Source organism: Poecile atricapillus, chromosome Z, assembly GCF_030490865.1.
Source record: "Poecile atricapillus isolate bPoeAtr1 chromosome Z, bPoeAtr1.hap1, whole genome shotgun sequence".
Classification (NCBI taxonomy): Eukaryota; Metazoa; Chordata; class Aves; order Passeriformes; family Paridae; genus Poecile; species Poecile atricapillus.
In genome coordinates this window covers 36518896-36539661 of record NC_081289.1, presented here as the reverse complement: position 1 = coordinate 36539661, position 20766 = coordinate 36518896, and the positions used below count along the sequence as shown (strand labels likewise).

At 40.2% G+C, this 20766-nt stretch overlaps 1 protein-coding gene across 1 annotated transcript in view; it reads right to left on the bottom strand.

Annotated features, from left to right (window-relative positions):
- LOC131573468 (liprin-alpha-2-like) overlaps positions 1–11780 on the bottom strand; it is a 281397-nt gene extending 269617 nt beyond the window's left edge. The window contains exons 1-2 of the mRNA XM_058827455.1: positions 11570–11780; positions 3479–3729 (exon numbers count right to left, since the gene is read on the bottom strand). Coding sequence (XP_058683438.1) covers positions 3479–3727 — 249 coding nt within the window. The 5' untranslated portion in view covers positions 3728–3729; positions 11570–11780. The remainder of the gene's footprint in view (positions 1–3478; positions 3730–11569) is intronic.
- Between the last annotated feature and the right edge of the window lie 8986 nt (positions 11781–20766).

Here is a 20766-nt window from a genome sequence, read left to right as displayed (position 1 = left end):
AGCCAAAACTCAGATAAATGAGGTCCAAACCACCCCTTTGTTCAACTGCCTTAATATTTACCTACTTCCAACAGAAGACTTCTACGTAACATATTTCAAAATCATACTTTCCATTTTTCACATCCACCTCCCACTGGCTCCCTACCACCATTTATAAACCATATATTATCCCTCTTTACTACTGCTACCTAAAATGAATTTTTTTATTACCTGCTAGATATAAGGCTCTCACCCTTGTACCATGCACTAGCATCCCACCTCTCTTACTCTTGTTCTTGTGTATTATAATACTCCCTTAGCAGACTATTCAATTTTGTGTCACCTGAAATTTCCACTAGCATGCTTCTTCTTATGCTCAAATTAATAAAAATTAATCTCAAAATCCATTAACTACTACTACGTTCCTTCCACCCAGTCAGTCTATAGTAATTGAAAATTTTTTCTCTCTCTCTTTTATTACTTATCTTACTAATTACTATATTGCTTTTCCTTACACACTTCCCATCTATTAGTAATTTAAATGAGGTGACTTCAAAAGATACCATTTTAGGGATACTGTAGCTCCCCAATTTAAAAAGTATAGTACTAAAGAGTCATGTTGAGTTACTTTGTATAAAGAAAATTTTGATAAACCCATGTCATATTTCTAAGTTAGCTTTTTGACATATTATTAGATTTTCCTGCAAAACAAGTTTTAAAGTCTTCCCTGTTATTTTATTTAGACTAGCTGTAATTTTCTGCTCACTTTTCCCCTTCTTCCTTAAACATAGCTGTTCAGTTACACATAGATGTTCATAAAGAGTGCCAATCTAATGGAAATAAAATTTATTTCAATGATAGTACTTAGCATGACAACTATATTTCTGTGATTCAGATTTGAAAGACATTGTTAATTATACATTGTTCTGTTTCAGTACAGACCAGTATAAATACTTAAAGACACTTACGGTCATTGGCTACAGCATTAACAGCTCTAACAGCATTAACTAATAACACAAGCTTCCTATTTAATGTTATTTATGATTTCCTATTTCCCATCAGACAAGATTTTTCAATGGCTGAGTTTTCATTCAAGCTCTTTTTGTTCAGGTTCTATTTATTCCAAGTGTAATGATTTCTCCAGAACATATTTTTCACTGTGAACAGTTAAACAGACAATAAGCAAAAAGAGTGTCCTAAAAAAAAAGGCTTTGGAATAGAACTGTGTAAATACACAGTTTCTACACACAAAGCACTACGTAAATACTAAGAAATAATTGAATTTTGAAAACCATTCAAGTGATCAAGAACTAGAAGAATATATTCTCATAAAGAAAGACTCATTAGATGCCACATTGTAACTAAATTATAATTATCATATCTTATAAAATATCTTATATTTCTTATAAAATATCTTTTATTTATATATTCTCCTCCTAAACTGAATATAGTTTTCTCTCCACCAGGTAATAAGTCTTAGGTAATATTTTGTCAGAAGGCTATAACAGGCAGTTAGCAAGGCAAGCTTGCCATTCATAAAACCATACACCAAAAAAACAGTAAAGCACTACATCTCAATAGTATTCTATTACTCTTGAATATCTCAAATTCAGAATTGAAACTAAATAGTATGGTAGTGATGAAAATAATATTCTTGAAAGACTCAATTACTAGAATGTTATATTACTAAGCCAGTGTTCTGTACTTATAAGAACAGATTTCTACAGAATTGAATTTCTTATATGAAGATCTAGATAACATATTTGATGGACAAAAAAACTGGTTCTGCTTTAAAGTATAAGCAGTGTGTCACACAGTTTCTCATATGGGAAGCCCACATCTCTCTTAGATATAAGGATGGATGCTACCTGAAACACCCATTCTTAATGGTTCATGGTAGACCAAAGCATTCACCTGACAAGTCAATTGCTTTAAGGCGGTGTATAGTTATCATTCAAAACTACGTAACACAATATAATTTTATGCTTTATTTCTTACCAGAAGAAATAAAGAATAAAATACTATTGTGATCCATTTCCTTAGAATGCTCTGTATGACATTTATGCTGAATATTATTTTCCTTAGCTAGTCTCCAGTATTTTAGCAGGAGTTCTGCATATGCAAGACACAGAAACATTAGGGCTTAGACACCTGTTAGTGCTCAATAAAAATACCTCACTATGGCCCAGTGAAGAGTGCCTCTGCACACTGAGCAGCACACTGAATGGGACTTCACAGATGCAGAGTGTCCTCTCTTCTTAGGATTTCCAGCAATAAATCTTTGAATAAAGGATTTATGCTGTCTTTCACTTACTCTTTTCCACTCTTCTATGGAGAGACACCTCTACAAAAGAAACTCAACTGCCCACAAATAAAGAGAAAAAAGAAAAAAAAAACAACCTTGATTTTACAGTATATCAAGATCATAGCTACTCCTTTTTGTTTGTCCCAAGACAGCTGCAGTCATTCTTACTGTCTGGAGCTAATGCTCAATTTGTTAATGCTGTTCTTCCACAGTCTCTCTCTCTCTCTTTTACTTAGTCCTATCCCCAGATATCTCAATGACCTGCTGAGGTTAGCCCTTGAAAAACTGCAGTTCCCTATTCCAGAGAGTGCCATTTTCCTCTTCTACCCTTCAAAATTTTCTTACTCATTTCATTCATCCTTATTACCTCTTTATTCCAACCACACGCTGTCCTAATTCCTCCCTAGGCCCTCATAGTCACATTCCCTAATAAGTGACAGCTGAGAGACACAAAGAAAAAAACATGGAGAAAACCTGAATTTTGAATCATGGTATCTTTCCAACCTCTGGCCCGATAAGCAGACAGAAGATTTTTCTTTGCTTTTAATTCTAGTATATTAAAAACCAATTATATTAACATATAATGTTGAAATACAATATCACATTAGTATTTTAACTGAAGTAGTTAATTTTGAAATTCCTAAAAAAGGCTAGGGTAACTTCAGATAATGACATTTATATAAATATTTAAATTTAATTTAATTAAAATATGAAGGTATCAGATGTTTTTGTGGGTTTGTGTAGTACCTTATTTAACCTATATAAGTTAGTTTTATTTGTTGTTTATTATTGTTATTTATAATAACATATATATATATGTTATTTATACATGAAAGTCTCTAGAAAACATCCTCATTCTTTTTGCTTTATTTCTACTATTAGATCTTTTGTTTAAATGATCCCTCACCTGTTGTAAATGCTAGAGCAACAGCCAAAAGAACCAGTAGCTACAGGCCTTCATCTTGCTCTCCTTCAAGTCAACAGCATTACTCCTACTCTTAAATATGAAAAGAGGTCCCACAGAGGTCAAACCAGGTACTATTAATTCAATAGGAGTTCTGCAGCTGACATCAATGGGAGCAAAATTTGGACCTCAAGGAATACATACTGATTAGGGTTAAAGCAAGTGGTATTAAGTAAAAAATTAGTGAACCAAAACAACAACAAAAAAAAGAATCTTTATTAAGGACATACCTGAGGCAGTGCTGAGTTCAGCTGTCGCTGGAGGGAATCTCTGTCGTAGATGACATCCTGTAGGCGTTGCTGTGCAAGTGACAAGCTTTCCTGTGTCTCCCGAAGGGTATCAAGGAGACGATCCCTTTCATCCAGCATGTTCACCATCAGCTGCTCAAAATGAGAATCCGAGTCCGAGCCACTGCTTTGGGACCCCCGTTGACTCATCGGGGTGTCCTCATTTATCGTTGGCATCACTTCACACATCATTTCTTTAAAAAGAACACAAATCAAGGAACAGCTCTTCAGTAGAGAAAACATTTGAGGATATTTCATAAGAGGAATAAACTCTGTCACATGGACACAGTAGATTATTGCATTGTTCCCACTTTCAAACTTGTGCGCAATGTTAATCAGACAGTCAATAGAGAGAGATTAAATACAGTGACTAATTCCACAGAGCAAAGACTTTGAATGTGCTTCCCAAAACTAAAGAAGACTGACTGAAAGGAGACAGAGGGTTACAGAATATTTTAAATTAATAGTTTTGGAAATAATGCTTAAAATAACAGAAAATACTTCCTCTGCAATTGTACTCTCCCTTATTTATTGTTCCTCTTCTCCCTTCTCTTACTTAATTTCATTGTTGAATTGTTGGTATTGATGTCAATATCTGCCACTAATTGCCAGATTTTGTCCTCCTCCAGGCAATTCTACAGTACAGCTCAGGCTAGCCATTGATCCAGTATCATACTGCCTTAACAATGCCAGGTTAATCTATTTTTCTATCTAGTTATTCCCATCCTCAGGGGAAATGAATCTCCAGCGAGCTTGTTCAGTAAGAGGTCAGCAACTAGAAACTCTGCTAATTACATCCCTGTGATATCTTGTGCAAATTGAGTTACCAGGAGCAGAATCACTTTTGTTTGTTTCTTAAATCTGTCCTGAGCAGTGCAAATAACATCACCTAGTCCCATGCTCCAGCTTATCTAAATCTCAAACCCCTGGTTCACGTACAGGGAGAAGCTTTGGGAATCCTTGGGGGAGCTTGCTGATGTTAACTGCTTTGTCCACTGTCGACACAGACCTGGAGATACGGAATGCCAGCCAGGAGAGCCTGTCTTGCCTCCAGGATCCTCTCACAACACCATATAAGTACACTGCACTCAGCAAGGGGCCATCGCCAGCCTCCACTCAGCTCCCACCTGCAGATAACTAGTTTGGGATGGTTAAGTTCACAGTGAGCAAAGGATAATTAAAAAATTTCAAAGCCATCTCCCACTTGCACAGTTCAATCATAACTTTTCGGTATGCACCAGGTGGCCAGAGACCATGGTCTCTGCATGCCCATTCTTCAACACCAAAGTTAACAATTTGGATTGTCACCAAGCCCTTCCTGCCTCACAATCATCAACATCTCATGGGTCACACTACTTGTCCCACGGTATTCTCATCAGCGAAGCTTCATCATTCAAGAATACACTTCCAGTGTCCTACACATGCAGATCAGGTTTCTGGTGTGAAGGGCATTTGCTACCCCTGCACACTGGCTGTGGCAGAGTGAGAGTGGTACCATTTTGCAGGAACATTGGCGAGAACAGGTAGGGAAATCTGTCTGTGGACAGCTGTTGCTACCTCAGCACCTTGCATTCAAACTAGATAGGAAATCTCCTCTTAAAGTCATTATGGGGATGTGGGAAGCCTTATGTGCAAGTGGATGTGGGGTGGCAAGGGAATCCATGAGTTGAATGCTCATGGCACTATTACGACATCTTGTCCCTCTCAGCTGTTGCTTTCAGGGAAGGCAGGGGGCCATGCATTGTTCTTATTTTGAATCCCTGGACTGCATTGTTCTGACAGCACAAGTAACAAACTTAGCTATGACTAAGACAGGAGAGAAGGCAGGGAATGGGTGGGCAGTTCCTGGTGTAGGCAGCTGCTATTTGGAAGTTTTCTCCCACAGCTCGCAGCCCCTGGAGAATGTTTAAAAGGTACAGCGGTTCTTGCAGTCAGCCTGGTGATGTACATCGCTTTCTGGAAGTTCGGAGATCAATGCTATTATTCCATTGGAACCACATGCATCCTCTCCCTCCCCCACCCTGAGAGTGGAGAGAAATACAGCAAAGCAGTCTGTTAACCTGAGCCAGATAGAAATGCTGGGAGGGTGTGACAGAGAGGGGCTCTTGCAACAGCAAGGAGCAGGAGATACAGGAGTCCTGGACCATGCCCTCACACAGATGGTTTGTGGGGGCCCATGAGGACCCCAAACAACTCTGAAGGAAACCTGGATTCTCAGAGTGCTCCTGGGTCACCAAGCCACAAAAAAAAAGGAACAAAATCTCAATCAACTGCAGGTTTGCTGTGGGGCTTCCAAAGAAAAATTTCTTACAACCTTTCATGAAAGACCTAGTATGCTGTGCTGTTTGATTTACTATGATTTGTGTCTTCTTGCCTTTAGAAAAGCACTTTTGGTTTCCTTTTTTAAACTTCTTTGGCATTTATCACTCTTATATGTGCCAACACATGGGATGCTTTCAATGTCCCGAGGCAGCCACCATTTAACACTGTTCCCAAGCACATGCAGAAGAATAGAGCTACTTCCCCAGGACATTATTACACCTTTCATGAATTTCCTGCTTGATAGCAGAAAGGAATCAAAATGCTGAGAATATTTGAAGAATTTTTAAATGAAGGAAAAAAAAAAAAAAGGAAAGAAGACTTATTGAGAGGGACTGCAATAAAAGCTAGGGCAGATAAAGCAGAGGAAGAACTTCACAGAAACACTGGAGGAGCGTCAGCAAACAGACTGATCGCAGTCTAGTAGCACAAGATTGTAAGCTGAGGACAAATAAAAGGGCACATATGCATGTGGATCTTTATATAGGAAGTGAATTATGTCACAGGGTTACAAGAGTTCTTGATGTTTCCTGAGCCTTCTGATGGTGTGTGTATGTATTAGTCAACCTTTGGCTAACCACAGGATGATGTGGGTCACACATGGGGTCAGGAGATTTAAATTTAAGAGTCAGCTCCCAGTTTAGTTATCAATGAAAAGAATTTAGTTTGCATACACCAGAAGCAGGTGTACGCAAACCAGGACAACACATGCAGACAGAAACACCTGAGGGATTCCTGCTAAAACATATAATAAAAATAGTATTGCTATGATCAGTTTGGTTTGATCACTAATGTGGTGATATCCTGAGTAACTTGAATTATATTTTAAAATTTCCAGTAGAGGAAGAGGGCCATTCCTGATTTTCCTTCTATGTAATTTGAATTTTAAACCTACATTTGGGTATTAAAAACCTCCATCACCCCAACAATTTTTAGTCTGGTTTCATAATATAATCAGCTGAAATATTTAATACAATGGAATTAGAAGGAATCACTCTACCTACCTACTCTTCCCCACTTATCACAGACCATAAATCTGTGTTAAGCTGAAGTGTATTTTATACAGGAAGGATTTCAATCATTAAACACTGACTGATCTCCCTAATAAATTGACCAGAATAAGTCATTCTTCCTGTGAAAAATATATGCCTTTTCCAATCATATTTATAGGGGAGACACAGTCACATTCAATGCTGCAGTTCTAAAAGGCTCATAACAAGGTTATTGGCAGGCCCACTTCTACTACACTTCAGAACCTACCATGCCACACATACTTTTGTGGCTGATCTGTGAATTTACATAACTTTTGAAAAAACTCGGATACCTTTCCCTACATACGTATGAATCAAATTTCATATACACAGGACAGCTGCATCCTGGACTTAATGATTTATGTACAGCTGAACAGATTCATGCATACATAGCAGGTATTCGTCTCAGGTACTCAGTTCTTACTAAATATGTATATATCAATTCTACTCAGAATGGAACTGAACAAGATTAAAAAAGGACTGTCATTAGCTTCCTTTTTGTTCTCCATTCTTACTGCTCCAAAAACTGGATAGGCTCAGAGAACTTGATTTTTTAAACCATAACTACTGGATAGACGAAGCACATTCATAAACTAACATCTGGATATTCCACATTTTTTTACTGTTTTTATCAGCCTGTCATATAATTGACAGAATATAACCATATGCCCAGAATGGCCCCAAAAAAATCAAAGAGTGGAATGCAGACTTCCAGCCTCTTTTGAATTGGTTTTATACAGTGTAATAGGCTGTTTCTCATTCTACTCTGAATGCACACTGAAAATCAGATGCATAAACATCTTCAAGTCTGTGCATGTATTTTAATCTCTCCACTTGGTCTGCACATGCCAGCTCCAATGTTCAGATATTTGTTATCCCAGCACAGATAGCATCCCTTTTCCTAACCTATACATTCCTATCAACCTATACATTCCTATCAACTCCTACAAGGCAATTACAGTTACATTTCTTTGATGAGTCCTATTAGTGAAAAAGAATTCAGAGCTGACAGTGACAAAAAAGGGAGAATAAGCAAAGACAATCAACAATGTACATGAAGCATTAGAATCCCATCTCTGAAGTTTAAAACAGAAACCTTGAATTGCTTTGCCACAATTTCGAACTAACTCCTCTTATAAATTTCAGGTAATGTGACAAAATCTAAATGCAACAAAATTGGAGTGCATAAATATCTTCCTTAAGTTTCTGAAAATTACAATACACTGAATCTTCTTTTTAGTTTCCAAACCTGCAGTGAGCAGACTGCATAAGATGTTATTTTGCACTTGGCCCAACTCTGGGCAAGGGGTTGTCACAGATGACTTCTAAAGGTTCCACAGCATAATTCCACAGGATAGGAATCAAACAAATCAACCACCAAACAAATCCAAGAACCCAGAAACACAGACTTTGCTTCTTTTCAAAGGAATGATGAATGGTGTTGAATTGAGTAAACTCAGGTACCTGTACCCAGCCATAAGGAGGCACCTCTGCAGAGACTGAGTAATTTCCCACTGAAGGATTTTACTTAGGATTTCTTCACTAAGACTTGATACCTCAAATACTACTTGGTTATACCAGTGGTGCCTAACCATGCATCTGGCAAGTTACTGCAGATCATTGTGCCACCAGAGAACCACAGGCTTTTGCCCCACAGAACTGCAGGAAAGAAGTCAGGGAAGGAATGAAAGTAGAGGGGGAACAGGTAATTAAGACCTGAACTGACCATCTCAGTCATCAGGAGAAAGCAAGGTACAGGCCAGGTAACTACAGCAATCCACCAGTGAGTGGACAGCCGCCTTGCTTTGTCTGGATAGGACAGAATCACTGAACACCTAGGGCTGCAAGGAACCTCTGGAGATCATCTACTCCAACCTGAAGGCATGTTGAGTGGAACACAGGTGGTGAAGAATGAACACTGAGGAAGCTGGAATTCCTTTCCAGTGGGAGTTAAGAACTGTAAGTAATGGATTAAACACCTCTGTCCCATATTTTCCATATTTTCAAGATCACGTAAGTCCATGATAACTGAATAAGCTCTCCTGTACATCATCCTGTGCAACACCTCCCATGCAGTCATACAAAGAAGAGGAGAGGAAGGGATAAACAAGGTGGTATATTCTTCAACTTAAAGAGGCAGCATTAATAACTGAATATGCCCTGTATACCTCTTCATTCAAAGAAAGAGAAGGAAAGCTTGTGTTCTTTGCCAGAAAAAGGCTGACTTGCCCCGTAGTAATATAACTTAACTAAAGTTATGCTTGACTGATCTAAGCCAACAAAAGTAAGACTTTTCAAATGTGTTTCGCTTTCTTTAAATAGAAAAATAAAAGCTCCATTGATACGGAACTTAGTACTACTACAGTACAAAGTTTATTGCTTTACCCGGTATCCTGAATGTAAGTAAAGCAATCCCTCAATGAAAGATGTGTTAAGACACTGGCATTTTACTGTTAATACAGAATCACTGTTCCTTTGATCCATCCTGAGCCACAGAGCAGACATTACAACTCCCATGGTCAGGGTGCCTCCACAGCATCCAAAACTCGCAAGGACTGTAACATGTAGTCAACTTCTGTAGCACCTGCAACTGTCCCAAACCCCCAGAGAGGTTCTAAAGGGGGAGCAGGATACTGACAAATTCCTGCTTCCCTTTTAATCCATAAACACCCCCCAGAAATAGACTCTTAGGTAATGTAATAACTTTAGAACTCTTCTAATTCAAAATAAAACCTAGACTCTTATTTTAGTAGTAGCTCTCGACCTGAGTGTCAGGCACCACAGCCATATACAATGGCAGCTTAAGAAGCAGTACACTGAAGTTCTCTGAACACATTATCTTTCTTGTCCATCGTGTATCTACTGCACCACATACTACAAAGCCTACTCCAGGTTGATTGGTTCCTAAGTCAATGTTTTCTCCATTCCATTTGCATGGAATCTAATCCAGCAAATGCTTGTATTCATGGAAATTCTGTCATGGACTTCAGTGGGTTTGGATCAGTACAGCAGTTGGAAAAGTCATTAATGTAGACAAGCCATCAGTCTCCTGTCATTTTACTCCCTCCAAACAAAGACATAAAGATCACAAATGTCTGCTATGTGATACCAGGGAGCATGCTGGATGTTATGTGACCATTACCTACTATATTGCCAGAAATCATGGACAGGTTTCCCCTCTAAACACACAACACTCAACTGGCAAAAAAGCAATGACTGCTGAAAGTAGTCTGTCCTACTAGAGGGGGAAAGATGTGGTTCACTGTCATTACATTAAGATTTTTCAGGCTCTATGCAAAAATGTCATAGCAAATCTATAGCATTAGCTGCATTATGTCTCCATCAAGAGTGAACTCCGTATTAGCTCAATTAGGCATTCTGCAGCTCAGTTTAAACGTCCTGATAAAAGGAATGGACTAAAATTCCAGCACAGAGCAGAGGATATGGCCATCTTTGGTTAAGAGTTATATAAAGCTTCTTTTCAGGAGGGACTCCACTAATAAATTAATTGATAGCAACTCTCTTATATTAACCTCTCTCTGATTATGATCATATATGGACCAGGTACCAAAGTATGTCCTCAACACTGACTCTAAAACTACATGAAATTTCTGTATCCTATAGAGGATGAAAATGAAAAAGTTGTCTTCCTTCTTCTCACTGAACCCCACCCTATTTGGCATCTTCTGTTACCTCAATTGGGCAAGAGTCTTGGAATTATTTATTTAAGTGAATATTGTAACAAACACCTCTGCAATCTCATTTAGCCTGGAAATAATTTACCAGATGGAGTTCTTTCACTTGAGAAGCTCTGGGAATAAGAAGACACAAAGCAACTTGGCTTCTGCCTGACAAAGGCTTTTAGACAAGCATTCATTTTGCTCACCTTGAAGGCCACCACCTTAGATGTGAATCTAATTTTAATCCCTCACCTTTCTATCCATAACTGGCTTTAAAAGCTTGTTTTCTGTTTACTCTGATGTTTGATTTGCACACCACAGTTGAGGAGTCATTTCAACTTACTTGTAATTTTGCTGCAGGAAAAAGAAGTAAAAATCTACCTATCATACATTCTAGCCTGTCCACAGTGACATCAGCTTGAAAACTCATTTCATTGGATCCTTCAGAGTATTTTGCATTTACAAGCTATTTTTTCCAAATCGTTAAATAGATATAGTGACTGATAAAACCAGCTCTTACTGCAATTATGTCTCTTCAGACATCCTCAGCAGGATCACTCTTAGGCAGCACAGTGTAATTCCAATAAGGAAAATCCTTCCTATTGTCTGAGTTGCATTACATGCATATTCCTCCTCCTAGTTAACTCCTTACCTGCCAGTCTCCACTAAACTATGATATCACCTTTAACAGAAGCATCCTGCACTCCTTCCACACAGGAGGGGTGGTCAGCACAGTACCTTAGAAAAAAGGACTCGTTCCAACCATCTGTTCTTTATGTCATGCCTCTGACCTCCTACCTCCCTTAACCACAACCAAAAAAAATGAAGTTGGTTTCACATTTTTTAGTCTGAAATCCCCCAACTCCCATTATAGAAATGCATTTAAATACCACACAAGTACTACAGCAAGAGGCAGACAGCTAGATTTTGCATTTGCACCTCATCCCCCGAGGATATCGAGTCTAAGGAAGAAATGTCTAACTCAGAAATAGAAGGTTCAGTACCTAGTATCTTTTATTTCGGCGTCTGCTATTTCACTTGATCAATAACAACCGCAGTCTCCACCGGCTTCGAGCGGGGACTCACACAGCCGAGCGCTCCTGGACCATCTTCCTAGCAATGGTGACACAGGCGTTGCTCCGAGGAACCCCGAGCCCCCGCACCCGTCCTCCGGCAAGTCTCGCTGCTTGGCACCTCAACATTTTCTTCGGTCACTTCGTCAGCAGCCAAGAGGAGAAGCATCCATGGGAAAAATGGCATATTACAAATTTTGCTTTGGGAAGCAGAGCTCGGTTCAGACCATTGTCGGGAGCAGGAGGGGGGGGAGCGGCTCTTAAAGCTCCAGCAGCCCCTTTCGAGCAACAGCATCTTTGCAGCTGGAGGCAAACGATCACAGGGGGAGGGGGCAGGGCGAAAGCATCTTTCTTTGATTTCTTATCTTTTGCTAAACTTAACTAAGCCGTATCTGGCTTCCCTGGTTCTTCGATACCTCCCAGGCCAATTATGCCTCTGTGCGTGACTGAAGTCCACACGAGCTCGCACGACTGCCTGCACGATCAAAAAGCAGACGCGGTTTTCTGCTTTACAGAGAGAAATCCTCTGCCCACGGCTCGTCGCTGCCTGCCTGGCACACCGCTGCCTGGCTGGCGCCGTGCAGAGCCCGCCCGGAGCCGGGGCCGGGGCCGGGAGCGGAGCCGGGAGAGCCCCGGCCGGCGCTCACCCACGGCACGTGGTGGCCGCGCCCCGGGCACCGCTGCCAGCCCCGCATCGCCCGGGGACACCGGCAGCGAGAGCAGCACCACAGCGCTACGCTAACACATCCTGTCCTTTAAGGAGCTCAGGCAAATGCCACGGCATCTCTTGTAATCGTAGAGCGTAATAAAACGTATCATCTGCGGTAATCCGGCCGTGAGAAAGCAGGGATAAAACCTGCCATAATCTCAATAGTCCGGGCGTGTAATTAATAGGACACACTGGGGAAGGGCGGGCGCGGCGGGAGCCCTGTGCCCGGCTCGGAGCCTGGCCGGGGCGGCGGCGGGGGCGGAGGGAGCGGCGCGGCGCTGCCGGGCTGGGCGCGCTCCTCGGCGCGGGGACTTCCCCTGGAGCCGCTGCAGTGGTTTTCACCAGTCCTTAAATAAATTCTGAAGTAATCGCGTCTGCCTCCTCTGCCTCACGCACGCGGCTCCCCAGATGCTGCTGCCGCTGCTTCGCGGCTCGCTCGGCGTTAAGTCCCTCACGCCCACTCCTTACGAAAAAAAAAATAAAAAAAAATAAATAAAGGAAAAAGGGGACACCAGGGCGTGACCTGGATGTTGAGCGGCGCTGCCTCCAGCCCTTACAATTCCTCTGCCCACAGCCGTGCGGCCCCCGGGCGGCTCGGGGGGGCTGGAGGAGCTGCGGCATCCGAGCCCCCCGGCGCCGCCTCCGCCCGGGGCTGTCGGGGCTGCTGCCGCCTCCGGGGGTGCGCCCGGCACAGTCCGGCACAGCCCGGCACAACCCGGCACAGCCCGGCACAGCCCGGCACAGCGCGGCACAGCCCGGCACAGCCCGGCACAGTCCGGCACAGCCCGGCACAGCCCGGCACAGCCCGGCACAGCCCGGCACAGTCCGGCACAGCGCGGCACAGCCCGGCACAGCCCGGCACAGCCCGGCACAGTCCGGCACAGCACGGCACAGCCCGACACAGCCCGGCACAGCCCGGCACAGCCCGGCACAGCCCGGCACAGTCCGGCACAGCCCGGCACAGCCCGGCACAGGCGGCCCGAGGCAGGCAGGACAAGAGGGGTGGTGAGGTGGGACAGTGGTGAGTGGTGAGTGTTGAGTGCCCGTGGAACCGGGCATTGTGAATGAGCGAGCACCAGCCGGCGTTTTCAGTGTTCGTTCGAAATTAGGTTCAGCCCAGTTTGAGGATGATGATGCGCATGTGCCAATTACTCAAACTTTGTTGCAAAAAATATTTCAGTATTTGTTTACATGTCCTCCGCATAGAAGAATTTCATCCGTGAAGGGTTGTCTGTGTTGCTTCAGGAGCCTGAAGTCTCTCCATGTGCTGTGGAAATGTGCTGGATACAGGAGGGAGCTCAGCCAGCAGCGTGCTGAGACTCAGTGATGCTTGCCGCTGAGCTGGCTTCACAGGAGGTGTGGCACCGTATTGTGGGAAATATAAATACACGGAGGATGCACATCTGCACTGTAGGGCAAATAGCTGAGAAGAGTTGTCAGCATGGAGATTTCAAGACCAAGTGCAAAGAAAATGCTGGTGCCATGCCAGAGTGTGTTTTTGGCCTATCAGTGCAATACATAGGTGAAAAGAGAAAAAAAATAACTCTTCCTCTCCACCTGTGCCACTATTCCAAGTGGCTTTTTGTCATTTCGCTTGGTCATTTCAGATCATTATCTTGACTTAATTATCAGCATACAAACCATTAGAGCAGTTGCCTGATAATCCCACTGTAGCTAAGGGCAAGAGCTGTCATCTATGAGATTCTTCTACTGCATGACTATCACAAATCTGCGCTTTCAGTTAGGCGAGTAAGGAAAAAGTAAGAGACTCAAAAAGTGTTCGTTGAAAGCAGTCATGCTCAGGAGGCACCACACAGGCTGGCTGGTATGAACTTCTTCAAAAAGGAGGATATATCTGATGGGGATTTTTACATTATTTGTTTAAGCGTTTTTTCCCTTTGAAATTAAAGATCAGGGTTTGCAACTTGAAACTCTCTAGAACTCACCACTGGTACTTTTTACAACACATCTGTATGCATGGAAGTATCATTCTTTTCTAAATATTGATGAAGATGGGTGATACTGATGACATCCTGCCTTTTTCCCCTTTCAAACAGCATTTTCCTGCATAAAGTGTCTGCAGGACATGTGAGAGATCTGTCCATGTTTACTCAACATGACTGTTGAAAACAGTCTTGGAAAATACTCCAGTCTCTGTTCCATGTACTGGAGAAGGCAATTATTTGCAAGCTGTATAGCAGACAGACCTCCTTCACAGCCGTATGATTTACAAACATTTGTAGAATAGTTTTGGAAGTCTTTTAGCCCCTGAGCTCCTCATGCCCATCCTCCCTACTGACTTTCAATCATTAAAGCAAAAACTCAGCACAGAAAGGTTGTTATTGCTACTCAAGGTATTGGCATTGCTACCTGTACTAGTTGACCTGCTGCCCTCATCTTCTCCATTGCAGATTTACAGGTGAGTAGGTGGCTAAAGGACTGTGTGTCACAGCACTGAGGTTTCTGCAGAGTGCAGAAGCTGCCAATTAACACCTGTGCTTTGTGGCGGCAATTTAAAGAGGAGCCTCTTCTTTTCAAGCATGTAGGGATTTGAGGTCAATAAGATGGAAGAAGAAAACTCTAAAGAATGGGAAATGAAGAACTATGAAAAAGCCACAAAAACTGGGATGGAAAAATATATTTGGGCTTCATAATAATAAAATAATTCTCCCTACAGTAGGGGACACCTTTTGGTAAAACCTAGCTAAGTGGAGAGTTTTGGTCAAGAGCCTATAAGCATAATAATATATTCCATGGCAACTTTAGTAGTGAAAGGTACTTAGTGTATTATTTAATTCTGAGCTTAAAAGCTCCTTGAATGGAATTTGACCATTAGATCTCTGAAACATAGTTTTGCTTTTCTAAGATCCAAGTATTCTATCATCTATTATCTATATATAGATAGGTATTCTATTAACTATTATCTATATATATTCTATTATATTAATTCTAATCATTCCATTAATTACCCCAGAAGTGTGAAATGCCCTGTTGCTCTGGGAGGTTCTGTGTTTGTGTATAAATGTAGTGGCATCCGGTGTTTGAGTAACTGGAATTTATAGCTGATAAAGTGAGTGGGTGAACACAGGTAGGAAGAGTACCGTGAGACTGCATTCTTTGTTACCTTAGGAACTCCTCCTTACCATTTGTCTGGCTCCTTTTAAAAAAATGTATAATCTTATGTCAGAAAGACACATCTGAAAGCTGTTCTCCTTCCCTCCATCAGTGTTGCCATGGGGCTTTCTCATTTGCTGTCTCCAGCCAAGGTGGGGAATTACGAAGTCCTTTGCTATGAACAGGGTAAAAGAGGACACCACCATGCTCTTGAGGAACAACTGATCATATAGGGAGGTAAAGACCAACTTGGAAAACATTTGCTGTTACTTTGAAGACATACAGTGCAAACTGAGGAGCAAGTAATGGTGGCAAACTTATGTGATTCAGTCAACACAGTACGAGTGGAAAGTGATTCCTGAATCATACCTGAATCATGCTGATGATGCACCATTTCAATTTCTAAAGCCTTTTAATGGGTATTACAGCATATTGAAGGCCTGAATAAGGTTTCTATATTAAAATGGAGAAAGGAAGATATGTCTTAAAAATGTTACATAGGAAGAAAAGAAAAAACAAAACAAAACAAAAACACAGCAATATTTAGAGCTAGTCGTTCCTTGATAAAGAAGCCATTAGAGACTATGAAAGAAGCACAAAAGTGAAGTTCAGGAGATCTTGGGTAAGACTGGGGAAAAATGTAATATTGTGTGAATAAATTGCATTCCAATGTAATTTGAGTTAGAATTCCAGTTGTACTTTACAGTTGCATTTGTGCTTATTTCCCAAAGGTTCTCTGCATATTACCATAGCTTTAAGGGTTCCTCTGTAGTTCCTCACTTTAAATTGCTTACCTATTTCATCTGTGAACTCGATTGCTGCATTTTACTAGAAGACTGTCAAAAATCCTTTCTCTCTCTCTCATACACACACAATCCATATGTGGCCTCAAAAATCAACATGGCAGCCTTAAAAGTCTCTCATTGCAGACATTTGATAGGGAGGTTCAAATGTTCAAAGTTCAAAGGAGGAATATATCTTTAGCTTAGATGTGATTTGTTCAAAGCAAATTAGAGATCAATAAAATGCAGACCTGAGAGTTTTATAGCATAGTTAGCACCTTTTGGTACAGATGAAAGTCCTTAGCTGGGAAAGGACAGTTTTTATTTCTGTCTCAGTCTGATCTGCAGGGCAGGCTCTAGTTTGCAGCTACAGGATGGCTGATTGGGCCACTGAAATTTTTTGGTCGTATTGTTCTGCTTTAGTGTGATTTCTCTGGTGACATGATTTAAGGGCTGGTAAAGACCTGCTTAAGTATCCCAGTTACTCCCATACTGTTGTGCCTGAGAACCTGAAAATGAAGGGGAAATTTTTTTTTTTTTTTTTTTTTTTTTTTTTTTTTTTTTTAGTGATCTAAAAGGGGGTTTGAGAATAATAATTTTGTTCTTTTTCCACTCTGTCTCATACTGGTCAGCAGAAGTGTCACTTGCAATGAAAGTGGCATAAGGTATGAGTAAACATTTTAGTTCAGTCTGCTATTGAAATACTTATGCCATAATAGACAATTTTATTTTACTTAATTACCACAAAAATTGAACCTTGACATTCAGCTGCATAGAGAGTAGCTACCTGTGCTATCAGATTCTCAGAATACAATTTATTTATTAATTTTCTTCAACGTGTAAGTGCAAGGAAAACAATGCATGGAGTCATGAAACCTCTTGTATTTCTGGCATAATTTTTGTCTGGTTTCATGTTTTTACAAAGTGCCCTAGATTAGGCTTTGGCAATGGTATGGAACAGATCTGAGTGGGTAACTGATGTCTTCAAAAGCTGCTGAAATGAAGACGTGGAAGAGAAATTTGTGTTATATGCACACTGTTCAGCTATGGAACTTCCTTTTAATCCATGGAAATGTAAAACATGCAGACTATCAAAACAGCAAGTCTAATCGAGAAACAGTGCATCATGGTGTTAAAAATACTCTAAGCATTTTCAAGTTGGTGATCATAATGCATTTGTTAAAAGTAATTTAATTCATAATCCACTTCATTACATAGTGTGACTTAAGGGAGGAGCTAATTCCAAAGCAAAGCTCAAGGACCACAGAGCAGATGTTGGCCAGAGGAGTCAGCAAAGAAAAACGACACATAACTGCTGCTGCTGCTGAAAGATCTTGTCATTAAGAAACAAACCGATCTATAATACCATTGGTAGTAAAACAGACATCATAGCCAGCATCACAACAAACTAACACCACTAGTCTATCTGTCTACCCCGGGATTCTTGCTCCATCACAAACAAAAAAGTTTAAAAGGTAAAGTCCAATAACCTCCCCATCTGAAAAATGATGTTGAGGCATCGCAGAAGTGTTTCAGGTCATGCCTGGCTCCTTCACATATAAATAAAGAAAACTTGTTGGCACTAAACCCATATAAAGCCTTATTCAAATCAGAATTTCCACAGTGGATTGCCAGGTGACTCCATCTCCATGAGACAGGTTTTAGAGCTAGTTAGATTTCATCATCTTTCAGCTTTTCTGCAAAAGCACTATCCATCTGGATGAAAATCTTTCAATGACCAGGAAACTGCATTACTGCGTTGTGGTGCATATTGCTCCTCAGCTAGACAGGTTAGCCAGAGAAAGGCAAAATGCACGCTCCTCATTCCAGATTTTATGCACAGAGAGAGAGAATTTTAAAACAAGTCCTGATTCTCAATGTCTTCAAATACTCCATGTCTGTATTTTGAATTAATTAAAGCTTAGGGGTTGGCAGTTATGTTCTTTTATTATAAAACAATGCTTCATTATTGAAAAAAATCTCATCTGTTCAGCAAAAATAATAAAATGAAGGACTCTCATAGGATTTTTGTAGCTTCTGGGCTGAATGCAGCACCGTATAAAGATGCCAAAACAAAGATACACAAGAAAACACAGTGAAGTAGACAAATCATTGTACACCACCTGGCTGTGACAAGATAAAGTAAAAAATGCACAAGAGATACTAGTTAAAACAGATGTTAGTGGAAATGCTTTGTGAATTACTTGAAAGTAATATCAATGCTGTCACGGAGACTAGGATATAAGGAACCGTAGATTAAATACATTGTCTCAAAAGTTAAACAAATTTTCATTAAAAAATTATCAGTTTGTCTTTACTTTAAAAATGTCTACACTACTTTTAACCATTCACATGTAGCCAGAGTGTGTCACCTTCCACTTTGGTGCAGTTAAAAGAATGATAACACCTGGTGCTTACTTATGAAATAATTTCATAAGATAATTGGTTGCCAACAGAATAAAGTCTTGCTTTGTCAATAGGCAAAGTCAATTATTTAGGAGATTCTAGCTCTACAATCCCATGTCTAATGTTGTTCATTTCTACTGGGTGTAAAAAAGCTTTAAAGACTGAGTTGTTTGTGGGGTTGTGTTACATCTGGGAGATCTTCCTCATAGATATGCAAAATAACATGTATTCTTTTTTTTTTTTTTTAAATAAAATACTCATATGCTTACAGAACAAAAACAGTAACAATACAATTGTATACCTTTCTCTACCGAGGTATGTTTTTAGATTTACCTTATACATGTACTGGCTCTTTCACAGTTTTTAAAGGTTTGCATTGTGGGATTTTTTGCTTTGGTTTGGGTTGATTTTTTTTTTGTTGTTGTTTCTTTTTGTTTATTTGGTTTTATATTTATATTTTTTGGGATTTTTTGCAAATTGTTAATGAAATTACATTGAATCAAAAGAAAGTAGTTTTCTTGATTTCTGGACAACGTAAATTAATTCTGTGAAGTACATAGGGCTAATTACAAAATCAGGCCTTTAAAAAAATGTGAGAACAAGAGAAAGAAATAGAATTATTTGTTTGCTGTGCAGTCTAACAGTACTGTTAGACCTGATAATACCAAGTATTTTGAAGAGATTTTCAGTTTCTTTTCTAGAAAAAGGAGACTAACTTTGGGAGTTACAGCTGTACAAAATATTTTCTTAATTGATGTAAAACTGAGGAAGAGAAGTCAGTATATGGACCATACCTCTTTGTGGCACAATCTTAGATTTGCAGTCATCAGTAAGAGAAAACCAGTGGAAGGTGTAGGAGTACAGAAAGTTACTACTAGTTCCTTGTTTTGGTAGGTCATGTGCTCACATGTGTTTTCATACTCAAACCATTTTATTACATACGTGCTGAGTTTGCTGCCCTCAAGACCTGACAGACAACCTCAAGTAGTAATAAAAAATGACTGACAAGAACAAAACAAAACAAGAAAAGAGGAGAAGAGAGAGAGAGCGAGAGAGAGAGAGAGAAATTGAAGTGGCTGGCAAACAACTGTTCTTGCATCCAGAAGTTTATTTAGCAGCGTGGTCCAAACAGCATTAACTGCATTGGGAGAGGGTTGATGGTTTCCAGCCTCTCCCCTTGTCACACTGCACACCAACACCGTGCTCTTGGCTTTGCTCTTTCCTGCACATGGATACAGTAACAGGAATACTCAGCTGCCCGTGAACCGAGAGCTATGACTGCTTGCCGTGCCGTTAAATATGCAGCATTACAAATTTAAATTTACGCAAAACTCAGTTAATGTTGAGCCTGCTCGTTATTTTGCTGTCTCTATGTTAGATTGTTGTGGATTACATTAGACAAAAGGAAGCTATTCTACAACATATGTTGCATTATACATTATTGTCAAATATGTTGCTGTTGCTTATAAGTTCTAGTGCTTGTTAATGCTTGTTATATATATTGAAAAATATAAAAATGCTGATTCTATATTTTTCAAGTATCTGCAAAAAATAACAGAAAAAATAGTAATGATCTAGAAATTCAGTAGTGGGGAGAAATGTGTGTATTTGTAATATTTTTAAGTTTTACCCTTCAAGTGAGTCATATTTTCTGCCAATTATATGCACTGCTGCTAGCAATTTGTCTTGTTACTTTCAAACTGTTTTCTGTCATGGCAAAGATTTCTTAACATCTGTATGTATATGGCAAACTTCACACTTCTCCTACCATTAGGTAACAGAAGGGGAGGAAAGACAAGCAGAAGAGCAGAGATGAACAAAAACACATTGTTTGCAGTATTCCAGATCCCAGCTGAAGACCTGGGACACATTTCATGCACATGCACATACTTCTGTACACACCCAGCAACAGATTCCCAAGAGTTAAAAAAAAAAAAAACCCATGCCTACAAATCTCAGTGCAGTAAGAAATCTCTAGAAAATTACCAGATAAATTTGTCCAAATCACAAATATTATGGAAGTAATGAAAATGAGCAAATCTTACTGTAAAATGTGACCAGCAGATGTTCCATTTTGGAATTAAATTTTCACACACACCTTGGAAATGATCCTTTGT